We start from the raw sequence: 19,191 nt of genomic DNA, 5'->3' as shown, positions 1-19,191 counted from the left end.
AGAATTGGTGCCAAGAGCTGAACATTCAACAGCGGTCACTTCGGTCTCCCATCCCCAAGCAAACGGACAAACGGAAGTAACGAACCGGATTCTGGTGAAAGGGTTAAAAGCTCGGTTAGAACAAGCCAAAGGACAATGGGTAGAAAATCTCCCTCAAGTCCTATGGTCCTACCGAACTACGCCCAAAACCTCCAACGGTGAAACTCCGTATAGTCTGGTGTACGGCACTGAAGCCGTAATTCCGGTGGAGATCGGCGTACCCAGTCCCCGAACTCTAAATTTCTCCTCAGAAATGAATGACGACGGACTGAGGGCAGAACTAGATCTCGCCGAAGAAAGAAGAGAATTGGCGTGCATAAAAGCAGCCAAGTATAAGGAGCAAGTAGCCCGGTATTATAACCAAAGGGTGAAAAAGCTTCAATTTCAAGTGGGAGATCTCGTCTTGAGAAACAACGAAGTAAGCCGAGCAGAAAGCTGGGCAAACTCGAACCCACATGGGAGGGTCCATATCGGGTGTCAGAAGTCCTCGGCAAAGGGTCTTATAAATTGACTCACATGTCAGGAGAACAAGTACCCCGAACATGGCACGTCTCCAACCTCAAGAAGTTCCACTTGTAAGAGACAAAAGTCCGGTCAGTCCGTCTCGTGTCTAGTTCGGTCATAGGGGTATATGTTTTTATTTGTTTGTTTCTTACTTGTACCTTTTACTTGTCGTTTTTTAAAAAAATGTTTAAAGTTTTTTTTCCTTCATCTTTTTCATTTTTTCTCTATGTGTTTTGTCTCTATGTGCTTGTCGTCTCTTACAAATGGTACCAAGGTATATCGTTCTTTAAAGACTGATCCCCTTTTTAGATCGATTATTAAAGACTATTGTGAGTCCAAGCTTCTAAGGAGGATATAAGACCACAATTCAGCTTAACAAGCAGTCCGTCTGAAACGAACTGCAATAAGCCAACGATTGTGAGTCCAAGCTTCCAAGGAGGATACAAGATCGCAATTCAGCTTAACAAGCAGTCCGTCTGAAACGAACTGCAATAAGCCAACGATTGTGAGTCCAAGCTTCCAAGGAGGATACAAGACCGCAATTCAGCTTAACAAGCACTTCGTCTGAAACGAACTGCAATAAGCCAACGATTGTGAGTCCAAGCTTCAGGAAGATACAAGACCACAGTTCGGCTTAAGAAATAAGCACTTCGTCTGAAACGAACTGCAATAAGGGAAAGTCCGATCCACGCGATAAACCTCGCCGAATTAGGACGACCAAGTTCGGTCAAAGAAGTTTACCTCACAAGACCGGGGACGACCATGTCTAGTCAAAGAGGTTTACTGCATAAGACCACTTCGGTTAACAGGGAAAGTCCGATCCACGCGATAAAACTCGCCGAATTAGGACAAGGGAAAGTTCGATCCCGGCGACAAAAATCGCCAAATTAGAACACAAACCAAGTCCGGTCAAAGAAGCTTACTTCAAAGTCCAAATACGAGTCCGATCAAAGAAGCTCACTTCATAAGACCGATGACGAGCACGATGAAATTGTTTCGCAGAGCTGTAAGTAAGCAGTGATAAAAGCGAAAGGAAAAAATTTCATTTATTAAATCTCGTTCGGCCGACAATTCAGCTCCCCTACGAGAAGGCATTACGCCATTACAAAGGACTATTCTACTGTCCTCGGTTGCTAAAGTTAAGCCACCGATCTGCAAAATCCTCTGGAAGCCGAGTTCGGTTGTTCCGAGCAGATGAAGAATAAGCAGGTCGACGAGATGCTATCCTCGACCCAACACCTCTTCCGCGAGCCCCAGAAGCTCTAACCCCTCGGCGATGAAGAGTCTCTGCAATAAGCATCTGCTGATCTTGCTCGCTCATAGTCACAACTCCTCGGCGAATTTCAGTCCGTCCCTGTCTTGACGATTCCGGTTGCTCCTGAGCCCGTTCTCGTCTTGACGTTTCCGGCTGTTCCGGAGTTCGTTGTTGACTGGGAGTAGGATTTTGAACAAGGGAACCAGAGGCTTGATCTGGAGTACGAGCATCTGTTGGCGGGAAATGCCTAAGGAATCTCCCGATTGAGGGACGCCGGGAAAGAATGATGTCGTACCGAGAAGCCCAGCGCCGCAATGATTTCACAACTTGTTGGCAAGCCGAGCTCTCCAGCGCATTGTTCCTCCGGAGTACATGATATTCCTCCCACAGTTCGTCAACTCGACTCTGAACATCTGATATGGTCACTCCCCCGCGCACACGGATGTAATCCTCGTACGCAGTCCTCTCAGCAATGGTCGTATTCAGCTCGGCCTCCAGATCCTTCTTATCGGACTCTAAGTCCTTATTATCGGCCTCCAGCTTCACTAAACGAGCCAGAAGCTCGTCATTCTTCGTCTGATCGGCTATAGCTCTTTTCTCAGCTTCGTCTAAAGCCGAAGAGTACAGCCGTTTCCAGTGAAGTATCTCCATCTCCTTGAGTACAAAGCAGCTATATTAGTTCGGCAGCTGTACCGAGCAGATAGTAAAATACAACAGGAATAAAGGCGAGTACGAAAAGCTATACGAAGACAAGTGTAGAGAATTTTTCATTCACAAGGAAAATTTTCTACACTAGGAGGGCTTCAAGGCCATTTTACAAGGAAGAAACTAGACTAAGAGAAGGGAGACGAAATCATACTCCGCCAGCTTCGTCTCCGGCTCCTCGGCCTGGTTCAGCTTCTTTCTCCTGAGCTACCTCAGCCTCGGCCTCGCATCCTGCCGGCCTCGCCTCCGCCTCCTGATCGGCTTCCTTCTTCGGATGCCCGGCCCGCTCGACTTCGACCTCCTGCTCCAGCGGCTCGGCCTCACCCTCTCCGTTGTAAGTCGAAGCGGGTGAAACGGGTCCCACGGAGGCAAAGATAGCCTCCAGGTTCTCGTCCCGATCAGCTCGACAACTCCGGACTCGGTCTGCAGAAAGCAGGACCGAGGATGAAGCGAGCTCCTCAAGGAGCGGCAGATTCTGAAGCCGAGCTGCTATCTCTCGGCTGTACAGAGGCAGCACGACGTCGGCCCCCTGCTCGCCCTTATCGGTAATTAGCCTTACCAGACTACCGACAAAGGCCGAGAACTGGCTGCTCAAAAAGAGTTTCTCCGTGTAAACACGGAGAGCCTCCCCCTGGGCAGCCACGGCGGCAGCCTCCTTCTGAGCCTCCCGGTGCTTCGTCTGCTCTTGCAGGATGATGAGCTGGTTTTTGGCTGACCGGGCTTCATCCTGAGCCGAGATCCTAGCAGCTCGGGCCCTCTCAAATTTGGCCTCAGCCTGTTCGGCCAGACTACGAGCAAGATGCAACTTCTTCTGCATCTCCTCGTAGTCGTGGGATGCTTTGGAGAGCTCCACGGAGACGAGCTTGGCTCTCTGAAGATGAACAAGGAAAAAACTCAACAGAATGGCCATCAAAAAATGTGGAAAAGAAGCCAAGTCAGAAAGCTTACCTCCACAAAATTCGTCGGCCATTGAAAAGGCTCAGGGACGTGTTCCGGGATGTCTGCAACCACCTCGGAGATGACCAGGTCTTTCCCCGGCACTCTTGGGGACTCATGAAATTTCCCCTTCCCTTTAGCCGAACACGACTCCGGCACTTTCGGATCCGAAGAAGAGGTTTTTTGCCTCTTCGGATTCTTCTCGGCTTCAGACGCCGAGCGAGGGGCTCTCTGCCTCTCCGGCTCCACAAGCTCGGAGGACTTTCGGATAGCCTTATTCAGCATGTACACTGCCAAAAAGCAAGAAAGCAAAGTCAGATTTTCTTCGTTAAAGCAGCAGAGCATAAAGATGAAGAGAAATCCTCACCCTCGGCCTCTTCGTCCGAAGACGAGATGTCGAACACGACGTCGCCCTTGACGAGCTCAGACTCCGTGTATTGTTTCCTAACTATGGGAATCTTGTTGAGCTCGCCATCGAGCTCGTCCAACGGTTCAGGCCGAGGATGACGGATAACGGACTTCGGCCCTCTCCAGGGAAAACTAGGAGCCGCGGTCCTATCATAATAGAAGAAGCGGTTTTGCCACTTCGGCCACTTCGTTTTACAAAAGGCCCTAAAGGGCTGTACAGGGATCAAGTAAAACCAAGACCCCTTCCTCTTAAATTGAAAGAATTTAAGGATCGCCTTCAAAGACAAATCCCTTCCTAACTTACGGAGTTCGGCAGCGAAGGCCGACAAGTGCCTCCAAGAGTTCGGAGTCACCTGGCCTAAAGGAAGCTGAAAAAAATCTAGTAAACCTATAAAGGCAGAAGGGAGGGGGAAACGAAGCCCGCATTCTAAGCTGGCCTCGTACACGGTGGCGTAACCCTCCGGCGGGGAGTCAGCCCTATGATCACCGTCAGGTACCACCGCCTTCCCCCCAGGAAAAAAGTATTTTTCGGGTAGGGATATCACAGTATCCTTACTCAAAATACTATGGAAATACTCTACGGTCTTCTCCCCGGACTCTTTCCGGCCAGAAGACCCCTTACCGCCTCTCCTACCGCTACCCGACTCCGAAGAAGAAGAAGAAGACATTTTTCTTACTTTTTGAAGGTGAAGAAAGTCTGAAGAAGCTCTTGAAAGCGGAAGAAAATTTCTCGAGAAAGAGAGAGTATAGAAGACGCAACAGCAAAAGTGTTCAAATGAGGAAGAAAGAGCATATTTATCAGATTCGGGAAAGATTTCGAAATCGTTGCGCTGTTTCGAATCCCACCTTTTCAGGATTCAACGGCCGGATTTTACTGTCGCATTTAATGCAGGCACGCGCAAGGCACATCCCCTGACGTCAGCCTCCCCCTTACCGTTATCCAGAATGCCGAAGTGACTCACCTCGCCGAAGTGATTCACTTCGCTTTTCGGGGGGGGGGTAGTGATGGGGTACGAACTAAACCCTAATGGCAAGCCCAATAACAGTGACGGCCCATCAGCCCAGAGCCCAAGAAAGAGTATCTGTTCGGCACCAAAGAGTTCGGCACGACCAAAGAGTTCGGACACAGCCTACAGCTCGGTAAAAGCCGACCAGTCAAGCTCTCCTCTCAGATCGGCAAGAGCTGATCGGTAAAGTCCAGCAGTTCGGTCTCAGCATTCGACCGAACTAGGAGTTAGTGGACTCATGAAAGGCCTCCACGACCTCCACTATACCCACGATCTATTTAGTGGTACGAAGCAGTTATTGAGCAGTTATTGCTCACCCACGATCTTGTTAGTGGGGCTGCAAACCACGATCCTAGTTCAATGTATAAATAGGACTTAGATCAGATAGACAGGGTTAAGCTCTCTAGAGATAAAATATCCTATAGCAAGTCTGTGTTGTAAGCTGTAATCCCAGATCAAGCAATACAATCTTGCCCTCCCTTCTTCCCGTGGACGTAGATTTACTTCAGTAAATCGAACCACGTAAATTCTTTGTGTCATAGTCTTTATTCTCTACCAGCATTTACTAACATCAGAAATTCGCGGATTCATCAGTCTTATTCAACATAAATATATAGGTCTAATTAAGCAAAGGCATCCACGTTGATGTTCCGAAAAAAAAAAGAATTATAATATCATTCATGCGTTTTGAATATTGTGCATAACAAAGTACTCCTACATTACTAGTTTAACAGATCGAGCGATTCGATGGAAATAGAATTGGTAAAAACTAAAGAAAATGCGAAATATTTTGAGTTTGTATTAATGGATTTGTTGCTATAGTTTATTTTGTTTATGATTTTTTTACTATTAAATTTTTCAAAAATTAGTATTAAGAGCATCCACAATAGCGCCTAGCGCACCGACAAGCGCTCGGCGGTTCCGTGGCGCTAGGCGGTGCGCTAGGCGATCCGCTAGGCGCTATTGCAGCGTCCGGATCGCCTAGCGCGAATTTTTAATTTTTTTTTGTTTCCGAAACACTATATATACGCGACTTGCCCGTCATTTTCATTCGCACCACTTGTATTAACGAGTACTCTCTCTATCTTAATTTCTGTACAAGATCAACACCTAGAAATGAGTAATGCCGGTGGTAGTGGTGGGAGTGGTGGGGATGCTGAGGAGTACGAGCGTATAATGAACGAAGCGCTAGAGGCTTATACGAACCGTGAGATTGATCAATGGATGCAGAGGGCCTTGCAGCCGGCGGTAGTTTAGTTGAAGAGTTATGGGCGCGGAGGACTGCACGGCAGTAGTTTTTTTTGTTAATTATGTAATTTTTTTTAATTAATGTACTTTTTAAATTTTAATAATATTATTGAATTTTCTCGTATATGTATCGTAAATTAAATTGCGTATTTTGTGTGATTGTTAATTATTTGTTTTATATAATTTTGAGTGATGTGGCTGAGCTATTTATGATGTGGCTAGACTATGGTTGGGCTATTTATGATGTGGCAGGAGGATTTTTAGTGTTGCGCAGGAGGAGTTTGTGGCTAGATTATGGCTGGGCTATTGCTGGGCAATTTCTATGGTGGATTGCCTAATGAAACTGAGGAAGGAAGGGGAAATTAGCAAATGATCCGCCGCCACCGACGCTTATTATGTTTGGTGGCAACGGTGGTGTAGGTGAGACATATCGTGATGGAGGTAGTCTACAGTTATTGTGTATTGGTACTTTTCTTTTTCCTCTATTTCTTCCCTAAGGAGAATATTGTTAATTAGGGAGTATATTCTACTTCTAGTCTTCTGCATAGAAAACTTTCTTTTTTTATGCGAAGTAATTCCAATGAATTTTCATATTTTTTTTTATTGTAAGCAATTAATTAGTGCATTTGGTGACTTTATAGCTAAGATGTAGGTTTAAATTTTGTTGAAATTGTTTTAAGCTAGGCCAAGCCGACGGTGACTATTTTTAACCATCTAAAGACAAAAAAGAAAATTTAAGTTTCCGAAAAAAATTGAATACTGCCAGTCAAGTTTGAATATGTATAAAAAATTAACTTTTTTAATATATAAAGTGTAAGTGAAATCAATATTTGTTACTCTTTCGTTCGCCGAATTTTGGTTCACTTTTACTATAAATGGTAGGTACACCGTACACCTCACTTTATACTAACACATTCCACTCATATTCTATTATAAAACTAATATTAAAAATGGGTCTCGCATTCAACTATCTTTTCTCACTCATTTTTTTTTATATTTCTTAAAACTCGTTACGAACTCAAATGCAACTCCTATTAACAGAGGGGGGAGGGAGTATTGGTTAGATCCTCGATTTCTTTTTATCAATCGAAAAAGGTTCGAGTTGGCACGTGGTGAGCAACCGTTCAAGGCAAGCGGTTAAAAGCCATATTAAACAACAAAAACCAAAACAAAAAATACAACAACACAACAATATCCCAGAAAAAAAATAAAATAAAAAGACGAAACAATGTCAACCAACAGTATAGCCTAAAAACACACACACAACAACAAAAACACGAGCAAAGGCCAACAATATAGCCTAAAAACACACACACAACAACAACAAAAACACGAGCAAAGGCCAAAACGCAAAGCTGGGAACCTGGGACACAAACCAAGATTCCAAGACTAAGTTTTCACACCTAAATCTACTAATATTGTTCACTTGATCGATAGACAGCTCCGTTGTGGAAAGTCATTTTATTTCGTATATTTTAGATTGACTAAGATATCACCTTCTTATCAGACTTTTGGAGATGAGTGTCCAATCAAGTGAGGAAACAAGCCCTCGGGTCCTTGGGAAGGCACATGAATGTGTTCCATTTATCACAACAATAATACCACAATTAACTTGAGATTCTGCAGTTAAAAATAATATGCTCCAGAGTTTTGAAATAAACAAAAATTTATAACCACATGCTCGTTACATACTTTTCCTGTTTCTCATTTCTTATTATTTTAAATTATTACCTTCAATTCAATTAATGAATGAATGAATAAAAATATTTGTTTGATAGTATTTTTTTTACTGATTTTTAAATTACAAAGAAAGAGGGAAATGTCATGTGTCACTGCTCATTGGATAATACAACTCATGTTCATGCATGTGTGCGCTCGTCGTTGTAGCACCATGCTCAGGCATTGATCGTCCATAACTCACAAGTCACACTAAAGAGCATAGTGATACGATTGCTCTTAGCAAAACATATGTATTATATTTAGGACAAAAATGGAAAGTCAAATTTCACCCTATTAGTTTTTAATTTTTATAACTCTAAATCTAAACGTTCAAAGCATAGTCCATCGCACTAAAAACTAAGATAAAAGTTAACCTTTTTTTTAAATCAAGTGGGATGCATGATCTCTATACATAATGAGAAAAATTATCCATATTTGTATACTATAAAATATTTAATTGGGAGAATTTTGAAATAAATACTTCAACTCGAACACGATTAAATAATAGTACTAGGGTGAAAAAAAAAATTACATTACTTTTTTTGTGTGTGTATTGACCTAGTAGTAATGTAATTAATGTCTGAAGCCAAGAGTTTTAGATGAGAGTGCACTATAACGTGGATTTTCAACTTATTTTTCAATTAAAAAGAAATTGTGACATTTGATATATCTTGAGTGCTTAGCATACATGAATAAGTTATGATTAATATTGACACGCTAAAAGACCTAAATTAATTTTTTTAAATTAAAATAAAATATTAACATATTTCAATTATTTTAGAGTAAAAGTGGTCCTAAACATATGACGATTTTACGATTTTGGTCCTGAACATTATCTTTTGAATTGTTTGGTCTCGAACAAATAAAAATATACCAAATTTGGTCCATTTTTTGCGGAACCGTTTATTTTTAACGGCCAACTTCCTCTCCTCCACCCTCCACTCCTTCAGCTTCTTCTCAGCGTTCACATGCCGCAGCCTCCGCCCACTCATATCCCTACAAGCATCAAAATTGCTCATTTTCTTCTGCCCCGCCTTCGTCGCCGCCCCTTTCAACAACGACCTGACCCGAAACTTCCCAAATCCATCTGAACGGCATCGAGTAAAGCCTCGATCTTGCTCTAATTTGATACTGGAATCGCAAAATAGGGTTTCAAAAAACTGGGACTGCCGGCCTGGTTGGCCGATGATACGGGAATTGTTAAGGAGGAGCTGGAGGTCGGAAGGGGTGGAGGTTAGGGCTCCGATGCGGCTTTTGAGGGCGGAGATGGATACCAAGGGTGCGTCGACCGTTAAAAATAAACGGTTCCGTAAAAAACGGACCAAATCCGGTCCATTTTTATTTGTTCGGGACCAAACAATTCAAAAGATAATGTTCTAGACCAAAATCGTAAAATCGTCATATGTGTATGACCACTTTTAGGCTTTTAGCCTTTACTCATTAATTTATAACCATATTTCAAGAGTTGGAATATTTAAGCATAGTAAATTCAAATATTTTATCATCTTATTTATTCTTTTTAGTATTATATTAATATCAACAAAAATCTAATATTTGAATACATACAAGTGATTTGTTTTATTTCATTTATATTTGGCTATTTATTTTATCAAAATCAACATAAAAATATCGAATCAAGACATCATCTATCAGATTGGCCCATCCAATTCCAAACTAGGTGTACGGGTTGCGAGTTCATAGGATTAAATCTTTATAGTTGTGACACTCTATAGTTATTCAGATCAATCCCTAAATTGAAATTTATAACGGTACTGATAAATTCTAAAATAATACTCCCATATCACAAGTTGACAACCAAGAGATACGAAAACGAATTTATGATTTTTCAAGAAAAGTAGAATGCTCATCTCCCGACTCCCATGATTAATTACACGCAGCAACAAAATTTAGGTTTAACCCCAAAGCGTAACGTGGTTAGGCAATATGAAATATAGAGAGACCACAATAATTTCCATATGTAATTTGGCTTTTCGCGATTATTCATATTTTCTCCCTCCTTCCTTCCATTATAAAACCACTCACGCATTTCACCATACTCATGATTTCCATCTTCTCTGCACTCTCACACACACATAAACTGTGATATGTACATGCATATACTTCTATACACACGCACACACATTCTTCTCATAACGAATTTGCATTAGAGATCAAACTACACGATATTTTTCTCCAAATCGCATCAATGGCGATTTCTCTTAAAATCATCCAGCTTTCAGCATTTCTCACTCTGCTGTTGCTTGCCAATGCAATTGCCCACGCAGATAGGTACAATTTCGTTATCTCCATTACACATTTTAATTTTTCAGTTTTGATCGATTTCACTTGATTTTGCATCGATTGCCGATTTTATGCTCTGTTACTCGAACTTCCTCTGTTCCTCCTCGAACACTAGGGAGAATCTCACCATTTCTCAATTTAGATTGCGTAATCTGTGTTTTTTGTGGATTTATTTATAGCGTTGAAGAAATTCGGAAGCTGAAAAGCATCAGAAACTCAACAATGGCGGAAAGGTTTGCCTCCTGCTTTCTGTATTCAGTACTTAAATTTTTGCAGTTTTAGTGCATCCACAATTGTTCTACACCGGAGATAGTAATGCGCATGATATCTGCAGCATTGAAAGGGGTATCCAAGCAATTATGTACATACACTGTTATGACTGGATCTAAAAAATCTGGGATTTTAAATATGTTGATGTCACTCTTTCTCATTGCTTCACTCCTAGCAATAAAGTTGAATAATTGCAATTCGTCAAAGTGTTTCTAATGATAAAATTCAATTAAATTCGATTGATGCAAGAAATAATAATAAAAAAATTAGAGATCTTCGTTTCCCATAAGAATTGTCCTGTTATGATAAAGTATTTGCATCTGATATGTCGTTATTTTAATGAAATATTATTATTATTTTTTTGGCCTAAAAATGATGGATTATATATTTATATTGAGATCACGTGATTAAACAGAATTTAACTTAATGTTTGGTAATTGGTGGGAATTGCAGGTTGGAGGAATTTAAGCACGACGACGCTGTAGACGATCCAGAAGCTGTCGCGGCCATGGTTAATATGTAAGTCCGTATATCCTTAACAATTCTACAGCATAGCATATGACTTGAATTAAAGCATGATTTAATTATAATAGAGACCAGACATTAGAATCTCTAATAAATGAGGTTCATTCTTTTCTGTTAATTAATCACCTAAATTATCTTTCATGACTCCTGAGAGACAGAGTGAGAGGTGTCACATGATCTGTACGGCAGTCTTTATTGTGAATCTGGCAATCCCCACCTACCCCAAATTTATAATTAAAAGCTAGTTGATCACCTTAATTACCTTCAGCCTCACTTTCTCATATGTCTCTTTCCGTATTTTTCATCTACTGTTATGATAAGTAAATGTTGCCACATAACATGAATCTGCGCATGTACTACTCTCTCCATCTAAAACCATGAAAACTTCATTTTTTGTCATTATGAAACAATCCTCATTATTCAATTTTTTTACACCACCAATCCTTTACCTTTTATCATTATTTTATCAATTTTTATTCACAATACTAACATTTATGGCGCACCAAAACAACACTATAACAATTAACAAAGTGTACACATTGGAATATTTATTGCCTAACTACTTTTCTTAAAACTTATGCCATCATAGGTGACGAAGCTAATTATTAATGATGCAACGTTAACTCTGTTGAAGTGAGTCAAACTAATTATTAATTATTACTGTAAATTAGTTAGAACACTAACGCAACCCTCTATCTATATGCATATCCCGCCTATTTTATTTTATATTTGGGGGGAATTTTCATGGAGTTGGAATTTGGCTAACATTAGGGTTGGCAGTTCAAGCACGTGCCCATGTTGTGAGATATATGTATGTGTGTATTTTTATCTGTTTTTGTGTCCTTTTCCTCTTTATATGCCACATACATTGTTTGTTCTATTATGGATTGCATTTTCCATTACTTATAATGAGATATCTATCCATCTTGCCCAGTTTTTTAAATATCATTTGGTTTTTCTGCTGCCTTCCTTTTTTAAAAGATAATCTAGTGGAGTATAGAACAGTTGTTAGAGTAGATCCTACTCAGTTCCCTCCTTTTTCTCAATATGATTACCTCTAATAGTGATACTAATTAGCAAGTCAGAGCTCATGAGAATCATTTGCAGCCATTCCTCTATTCCTAAACACTATCCATTTTCAGGCCTGTACTATTTAACTCATAAATCCACGATCTTTCATTCTATCTGATCAACATGTGTGGTAATCGACTCCTAGGTATCAGAACGGGGTAGTCTGTCTCATTAGATGTGAAGAAATACTACTGCTACTACTACTAATAAAAATTCAATTATAGATAATAAGCATATTGTGCAGTGTATACACATATACAAAGTAATGGATAATAAACACCTTGTATAGTGTATAACAGATATCGTGATTTACCATTTCCATGAAATTTTTACAAAAACTTATTGGGAATTAGATAAAAGTAGTGATGGTGGGGTAGGGGCACATAACTATTTTGTTGTTACCTGAACACATGCTGGAAGAGATCTACAGCAGCTGCATTTATTAGTGATAATAACTACCATTCTCTTATTAAATGAGTTCACTGTCCTGCCTCCACCGACGCCTTCCACTAGTTAAATTCACCACCTCTCCTCTTGCATTTATTTCTTGCACTTTCCGTATCAACCGTATTGCCTTGTTTGTTTTCCTACAAAAATAAATTAAAATAAATAATTTCTTCGATTCAATTATTATTCATTGAACGGTTTTACTTTTCTGTAATAAATTTATATTCGCACATAAAATTCTACTTTGGCATATGATTTTTGTACTAGAAATCTAAAACGGAAAGGCACATCAACTATTCCTTTGCAGGCTCAGTGTTGAGAGTTAACTATTTCCACTCTTCCGGTTGTCGTATTTTAGATACTTCTGTTTTAAAAGGACGTCCCTGAGTACAATTACTGATGAGAACATAGAGTTCAGACATTTTATAATAAAACTTATAAAAGCAATCTTTTATTTTCCTTGCCCAATTCACATATATAGACTACTACTACAATATTTTACTATCAACTATGTTCCCTTTACTTTTAAATTACAGAAAAAATGTAAACTTAGTCCCCTCTATAAATTAACCTACTCTCCCACTGCTTCAAAAATACTCTCAATACCCTCTGGCCTCTGCCACTGCCTCTGATTGGAGCAATTGTATGCATCTGCACATTTTTATTTAAACTAGTCAGTTGGCACGTTCCATTTATAAATAAGTAGTAAAAATTTAACAATATACTATTGGATATATATTTATATTAAAATAAATAAACTTATCATGATTTAAGAATTTCTTCAAAATGATTTTTACCCTAGTATATCAAATTAGCTAAGGTATTTCAAAACTTATGCAAGTATACTACAACTCTATAATAGTTACACTAATCTTACTTACGAAAAAGATTGACTAATGGATGTTTTTTTTGGATTGACTAATGGATGTGTCGTAGTGATTTCTTCATGAAATGCGAGACTATGCTTTTTATTAAACCTAAAATGATAGGCTTATTAATCCCCGTGTGATTTAGATTTTAGATTGAATTTACAGAAATAAATGTGCTTACTAATTATTTGTAACATTACTTTCTACATGCAATGTAGAATACAAGATTTTCAGGTCTGTGACGAGATAAATTTTGTATGGCTCTGTTTTCCTGAATACCCCTGTTACCCTGTACCTAAAGATGTAATTATTGTAGGGCTACCCGAAACAGCACCGAGCGAAGGAAGCTAGGATTCTTCTCGTGCGGAACGGGTAACCCGATGGACGACTGCTGGCGGTGCGACCGCAACTGGATGCGCAACCGCCGCCGCCTGGCCGACTGCGCCATCGGGTTCGGCCGCAACGCAGTGGGTGGGCGCGACGGGCGCTACTACGTGGTGTCTAACCCGGGCGACGACGACCCAGTGAACCCTCGGCCGGGAACCCTCCGTCACGCCGTGATCCAGGACCGGCCTCTCTGGATCGTGTTCAAGCGCGACATGGTGATCACTCTCAAGCAAGAGCTCATCATGAACAGCTTCAAGACCATCGACGGCCGCGGCGCCAACGTCCACATCGCCAACGGCGCCTGCATCACCATTCAGTTCGTCACCAACATCATCATCCACGGCCTCCACATCCACGACTGCAAGCGCACCGGTAACGCAATGGTCCGCAGCTCGCCCACCCATTACGGCTGGCGGACCATGGCCGACGGTGATGGCATCTCCATTTTTGGGTCGAGTCATATTTGGATCGATCATAATTCCTTGTCTAGCTGCTCTGATGGCCTCATTGATGCCATCATGGGTTCCACTGCCATCACCATTTCCAACAACTATTTCACTCATCATAATGAGGTTGTTTCCCGTTTGGATTTTCAACTCCCTTTTGTTCTTTGCTAAATTTGTTGAGCTGATTTTGTGGGATTTTTGAGCAGGTGATGTTGTTGGGTCATAGCGATTCGTATGTTCGAGATAGAGTTATGCAAGTGACCATTGCCTACAACCACTTCGGAATCGGCCTCATCCAGAGGATGCCCAGGTAAAAACCATGCTAGTAATTAGTACTAACTGATGCACACCAGTGGGAAATCAAAAGGATGGGATGAAGTATCTTAATTGTGTGGAGTTGTATAGCAACTGATGTGACATGATTATTGATGTATCCTTCAGGTGCAGACATGGATATTTCCATGTTGTGAACAATGACTACACATCTTGGGAGATGTATGCGATAGGTGGGAGTGCTGATCCCACCATCAACAGCCAGGGCAACAGATATTTAGCCCCAGCCAACCCTTTTGCCAAAGAGGTTCATTTCTTGCTCACACTCACTACTACATCGATCATATAGCATTCAATCTTGAGAGCAACTAGCGATGCATCATGCAGGTCACCAAGAGAGTAACCAACTTAGGAAGCAATAGATGGAGGCATTGGAACTGGAGATCGGAGGGCGATCTCATGCTCAATGGAGCATATTTCAGGCCTTCCGGGCGTGGTGCTGCAGCCAGCTACGCCAGGGCTTCCAGCCTGGCGGCCAAGTCGTCGTCCCTGGTTGCCACACTGACCTCCACGGCCGGTGCACTTCGCTGCCGGAGGGGCATGGCGTGCTGATATGTGTGCCCATTTTGCTCATTTGGAAATTGAACAGTTCCCACATAACAACACATCTCCATCCAAGTGAAATGAAATGAAATGAAATTAATTTCTTCTGGTAATATAATATACTTATGAACTATAGCTTATCCCTCTCTTCGAAACCTTACTAGTTCCTACCATACAACTCTTGCGCTAAGCGTATCTTTCAAAATCTGATGATCAACCAACCACTGCTCCGGCCTGTTTCTTCAACTTTGGTATGTTTTTGCAGAAGAAGCGTTGTTTCTCGCCATTTTTAGTGTGAAATGTCTTGACCACACACTCTTCTGAATCTTGTTATATACACGTTTCAGGCAGAAAGGAGAAGAATAAATATTTAAAAAAATGTTGCATCACCAGTGTAATTATGCTTCATATTTATCTATAATTGAGAGTTTGTATATCGAATCCGGTCATCATATTTTGTTCCTGCTACTGTGATTCTCTTTCTCTCGTGCAGCATGTATCACGCAACACAATGGAGGCTATTTAATGCATTAGCGATGGAGACTGAAAATTTATTTCCTGAGCATAGGATACCCCGAAAGCATCTTCTTTCATTTCATTTTCACCATGCATCCAATAATGATTGCAACTACTGCTAATTTTAGTAATAAGATTGAGGGTAGTATGATTGTCAATCATCAGATAAAATCTAGAGAGGCCCCAAAATCTATGCTCCTTTCCAGTTTCACTAAACTTACCAAGAATTGTAATCTCCATCAATATTTTCATTACATCAAATACATTTTCTACATGCAAACCATTTCAGTTAACTAACCATTTTGCACTAATAAATTATCCAAATTGAATACTGACGGCCTATATTGTAACACTTACAGATAACAGATACCACTTTCATTAACTAGAAACAAGAGCTAAAACCAACATATTAAAACCAAGATAAGAAAGTCATTGCAATCTACCTCCTCAAGAAACTAAAACAAAACAACTTACCAATATTATGATTCACAATTGACCAAGAAAAGAATCCTCAAAAGGGAGTAACACTTCCACTCCTAGTTTCAGCTGGGCTATACAGAGCAGACCTATTTCTTGGCCTATTCTCTTCCAACTGCCTCACAACCTCGTCCATCGTAGGCCTAACTGATGCCACCGGAGCGCAGCAGCCCATTGCAAGCTTCAGTGCCTGAACTAGCCCTTCTTCCATGGGATTTCTTATACCTTTCAAAATCTCCACATCAAACACCTCCATTGTTGTCTCCTCCAGAACGGCCACCTTCACCAATGAAGGAAGGTCGACAAACTCACCGTTTCTTCCAGATTTCGTGGGTTTTTTCCCTAACAAAATCTCCAGCAATACTATCCCAAATGCATAAACATCAGTCCTCGAACTAACTTTCTTCATCTTCTGAAGCTCCGGTGCTTTGTAGCCGTCGGATTTAGCAAGAGCTACTATCTCATCTGCCACAGCTTCGACCATTATCTTATCCAGTCCAAACTCGTTGAGCCTTGCCACAAAGAAGTCGTCTACGAGAACAGTCTTCGATCTCACGTTCCCGTGTGTTATTGGTGTTTCAAGACCATGGAGATATGCTAGTCCTCTTGCAATGCCTAAAGCGATCTTGTGTCTCCTTGCCCAACTCAGCACCGGCTTTCCCACTCTTGATTCTGTGCACAAACATGACACAGAGAAACAGTTATTGCATTAGGCATCCATCCATATCATATATCCACTTCAAGCTCATACATTTAAGACAGGGAAAGCTCATACAAACACAAAACTAACTCATAGCTTCTTATCAAATAAATGCTTCCCTTTACCTTCTTAAGGACTGAGTTAACGCATAGTCATTTCATCATCAAATTGATTGAAAACAAAGGTAGTAAACATATGTTATATATTGCCACCTGACCCTATGTCTCATGATATTAGACGTGATCAACCTAATACAAACTTCAAGGTTTGCTTTCCAAGAACTATCTTATAAATTATAATTAGTACTAGCTACATGAAAACGAACACAATCTGTGTAAAACATAACAGAACATCACCGCAACAGAAAAGCTTTAATTTTTCATCCAGGCAGAAAAAAAGGGATTGTTACCATGTAAGATATCATGTAGGGTCTTGTTAGGTAGATAGTCATAGATGAGAAGCTTCTCTCCTCTCTTTCCTTGATAGAAAGCTCTCAATGGGATCAAATTCTCATGTCGAATGCGCCCCAACTGCTTGATGACAGGCAAACATGAGTTCCTATCTTTGCACGAACCTTCTCTCAATAACCTCAACGCGATTGTACCTCCATCAGCTAGCTTTGCCTTATACACAGTCCCATAACTAGTCTTCTCCAGAACCTGCCCAGTCGCATTCAAAACATCCTCTGAGCTCAAATGCTCACCTCCTTGAAACAAAACCAGCTTCCCATCACCACCACCACCACCAATGCCTGCCTCCTCATCATATTCCTCCTCAAACTCATCCTCCTCATCTTCCTCCACATTCTTCTTCCTCTTCCCTTGGTAATACCCAATCATCAATGAGACCAACACCACTGTCCCAGTCATCAAACCAATAACAAGCCCAGCTATGGCACCAGAACTCAATCCAGAGCTGCCGCCACCGCATGGCCGGAGAGGCGGCCCGCAAAGGCCCGGATTGTTCCCTTCAAAGACCTCCACACCAAACTTGGATTCACCAAATTTCGGCAAAACCCCAGTAAAGTTATTATGAGAAAGATTCAATTTTTCCAACTTTAATCCGGTTATGGCCTCTGGAATGGGACCGGAAAACTCATTATCACCAAGATCGAGCTGCTGTAGCGCATGAAACTCAAGCACAAACTCAGGAAAACTCCCAGAAAACACATTTTCTCCAAAATCAAGAAACTGCAAATTCTTGCAAGTAGCATCAGGCAAAGCCGGATCAGGTATGGAACCGGAAAGAGCGTTACCGTGGAGGCGGAGCGAGGCGAGGCGGTCGCAGAGGTTCCAGACTGAAGCAGGCAACGAACCCTTGAGCAAATTGTGACTCAAATCCAAATCAGAGAGAGAAGTGCTGTATCCGAGCTCGAGAGGAATCGGGCCGGACAAAGCATTGGTGCTCAAATACAGGCTGCGGAGATTGGTAAGCTGTCCAATCTCCCTCGGAAGACTGCCGGAGAGATTCGCAGAGGGGAGCTGAAGTGAGATGAGCTGCAAAAAGGGATCTTTATGGAGAGCAACGGAGGTCCACTGCGGCGAGGAGAGGTCAGTGCAGAGGAGCGCAGAGCCATTGGTGAAGGCCCATTTGAGGCCTCTCCATTGACAGAGTGGAACGGTGGTGTTCCATGTGAATAGTAGCAAGTTCTCTGAGGCTCCCTGCAATGAAGGCTTGATCTTCTGGAGCAGCAGCTCGACGTCTGAAGCGGAGTGGGATGGAGAGAGAAGGAGAGGAATGCAGAGGGAGAGGAGAGAGAGGAGAGGGAGGAGGTTCGGAGCCGCCATGGGTGAGGCTGAGGCTCAAGGGGGAGAGAGCGGGGGGGTGTTCAAGTGTTCAAATGCACAAGAATCGAATCAGAGAGGAGAGAGAGAGAGTGGCTTGTTGTTTGAGGTTTTTCTTTTGGGGAAAGCTGACATAGTGTTGACTGTGAGTGAATCAAACAGTAGGCTTTCGAGTTGATTGCTGTTTGCTCCTACTTTAAAAAGTGTGTTTGCTCATGTTTATAAACAATCTTATTACTACATCTTTAATGATGCACCGTTTAATCATGTCTCAAAGCGCTCCCACCTCAATTCTTGTTTTTCTGCTTTTGCTTCATTTTCTTAGTTTAATACTCCTTATAATAATAATAATTATTATTATAATAATAATTATTATTATTATAATAATAATAATAATTATAATAATAAAAGAAAGAAGTAGATCAGACGTCGGAGCTCCCCCAATAATCTATTTGCAGACCAAAATGTTCAAAGTTCAAACAAACTTGTTTCTTTTTCAAGGTGGAATTTTGCTGGTGTGTCGTTACCATGTTTCAATATTTGAATATTGATGGAAATTTTTTGTTTCTATAAAAATGCTAAGAGTTTGAATATCAGCGTGTCACTTACATTTAAATTTTTTCCAAAAATAGATGGATGGGGTCGAGTGGGGAAATTAGCACACTAAGTAAAATTCACAATTTTAACGATCACTTTTAAAA

General features: G+C 41.2%; 2 protein-coding genes across 2 annotated transcripts; one reads left to right on the top strand and one right to left on the bottom strand.

The window, feature by feature from the left end:
* The first annotated feature begins 9,801 nt into the window (after nucleotides 1-9,801).
* LOC121798670 (probable pectate lyase 8) lies at nucleotides 9,802-15,481 on the top strand. The gene is made up of 7 exons (XM_042197790.1): nucleotides 9,802-10,110; nucleotides 10,302-10,355; nucleotides 10,846-10,911; nucleotides 13,621-14,263; nucleotides 14,344-14,447; nucleotides 14,579-14,717; nucleotides 14,798-15,481. The coding sequence occupies exons 1-7, from the start codon at nucleotides 10,028-10,030 to the stop codon at nucleotides 15,020-15,022; spliced, it is 1,314 nt and encodes a 437-aa protein (XP_042053724.1). The 5' UTR covers nucleotides 9,802-10,027; the 3' UTR covers nucleotides 15,023-15,481.
* Nucleotides 15,482-15,882: 401 nt separating this feature from the next.
* Nucleotides 15,883-18,671, bottom strand: LOC121798669 (putative kinase-like protein TMKL1). Its single transcript, XM_042197789.1, has 2 exons — nucleotides 17,116-18,671; nucleotides 15,883-16,678 (listed from the first exon to the last, which is right to left on the bottom strand). Exons 1-2 carry the CDS (start codon nucleotides 18,491-18,493, stop codon nucleotides 16,041-16,043), a joined length of 2,016 nt encoding a protein of 671 aa, XP_042053723.1. The 5' UTR covers nucleotides 18,494-18,671; the 3' UTR covers nucleotides 15,883-16,040.
* Nucleotides 18,672-19,191: the final 520 nt, after the last annotated feature.

This window comes from Salvia splendens, chromosome 4, assembly GCF_004379255.2.
Source record: "Salvia splendens isolate huo1 chromosome 4, SspV2, whole genome shotgun sequence".
Taxonomy (NCBI): Eukaryota; Viridiplantae; Streptophyta; class Magnoliopsida; order Lamiales; family Lamiaceae; genus Salvia; species Salvia splendens.
Note: the sequence above shows the minus strand (reverse complement) of the source record. Positions and strands in the feature narration are given on the sequence as shown.

Bases quoted from the DNA above. Each gene is read 5' to 3' on its own strand.
- LOC121798670 (XM_042197790.1), top strand. From the start codon at position 10,028: ATGGCGATTTCTCTTAAAATCATCCAGCTTTCAGCATTTCTCACTCTG. The intron at 10,356-10,845 runs GTTTGCCTCCTG...TGGGAATTGCAG, and splicing joins AACTCAACAATGGCGGAAAG to GTTGGAGGAATTTAAGCACG. The intron at 14,264-14,343 runs GTTGTTTCCCGT...ATTTTTGAGCAG, and splicing joins ATTTCACTCATCATAATGAG to GTGATGTTGTTGGGTCATAG.
- LOC121798669 (XM_042197789.1), bottom strand. From the start codon at position 18,493: ATGGCGGCTCCGAACCTCCTCCCTCTCCTCTCTCTCCTCTCCCTCTGC. The intron at 16,679-17,115 runs GTAACAATCCCT...GTTTGTGCACAG, and splicing joins CCTACATGATATCTTACATG to AATCAAGAGTGGGAAAGCCG.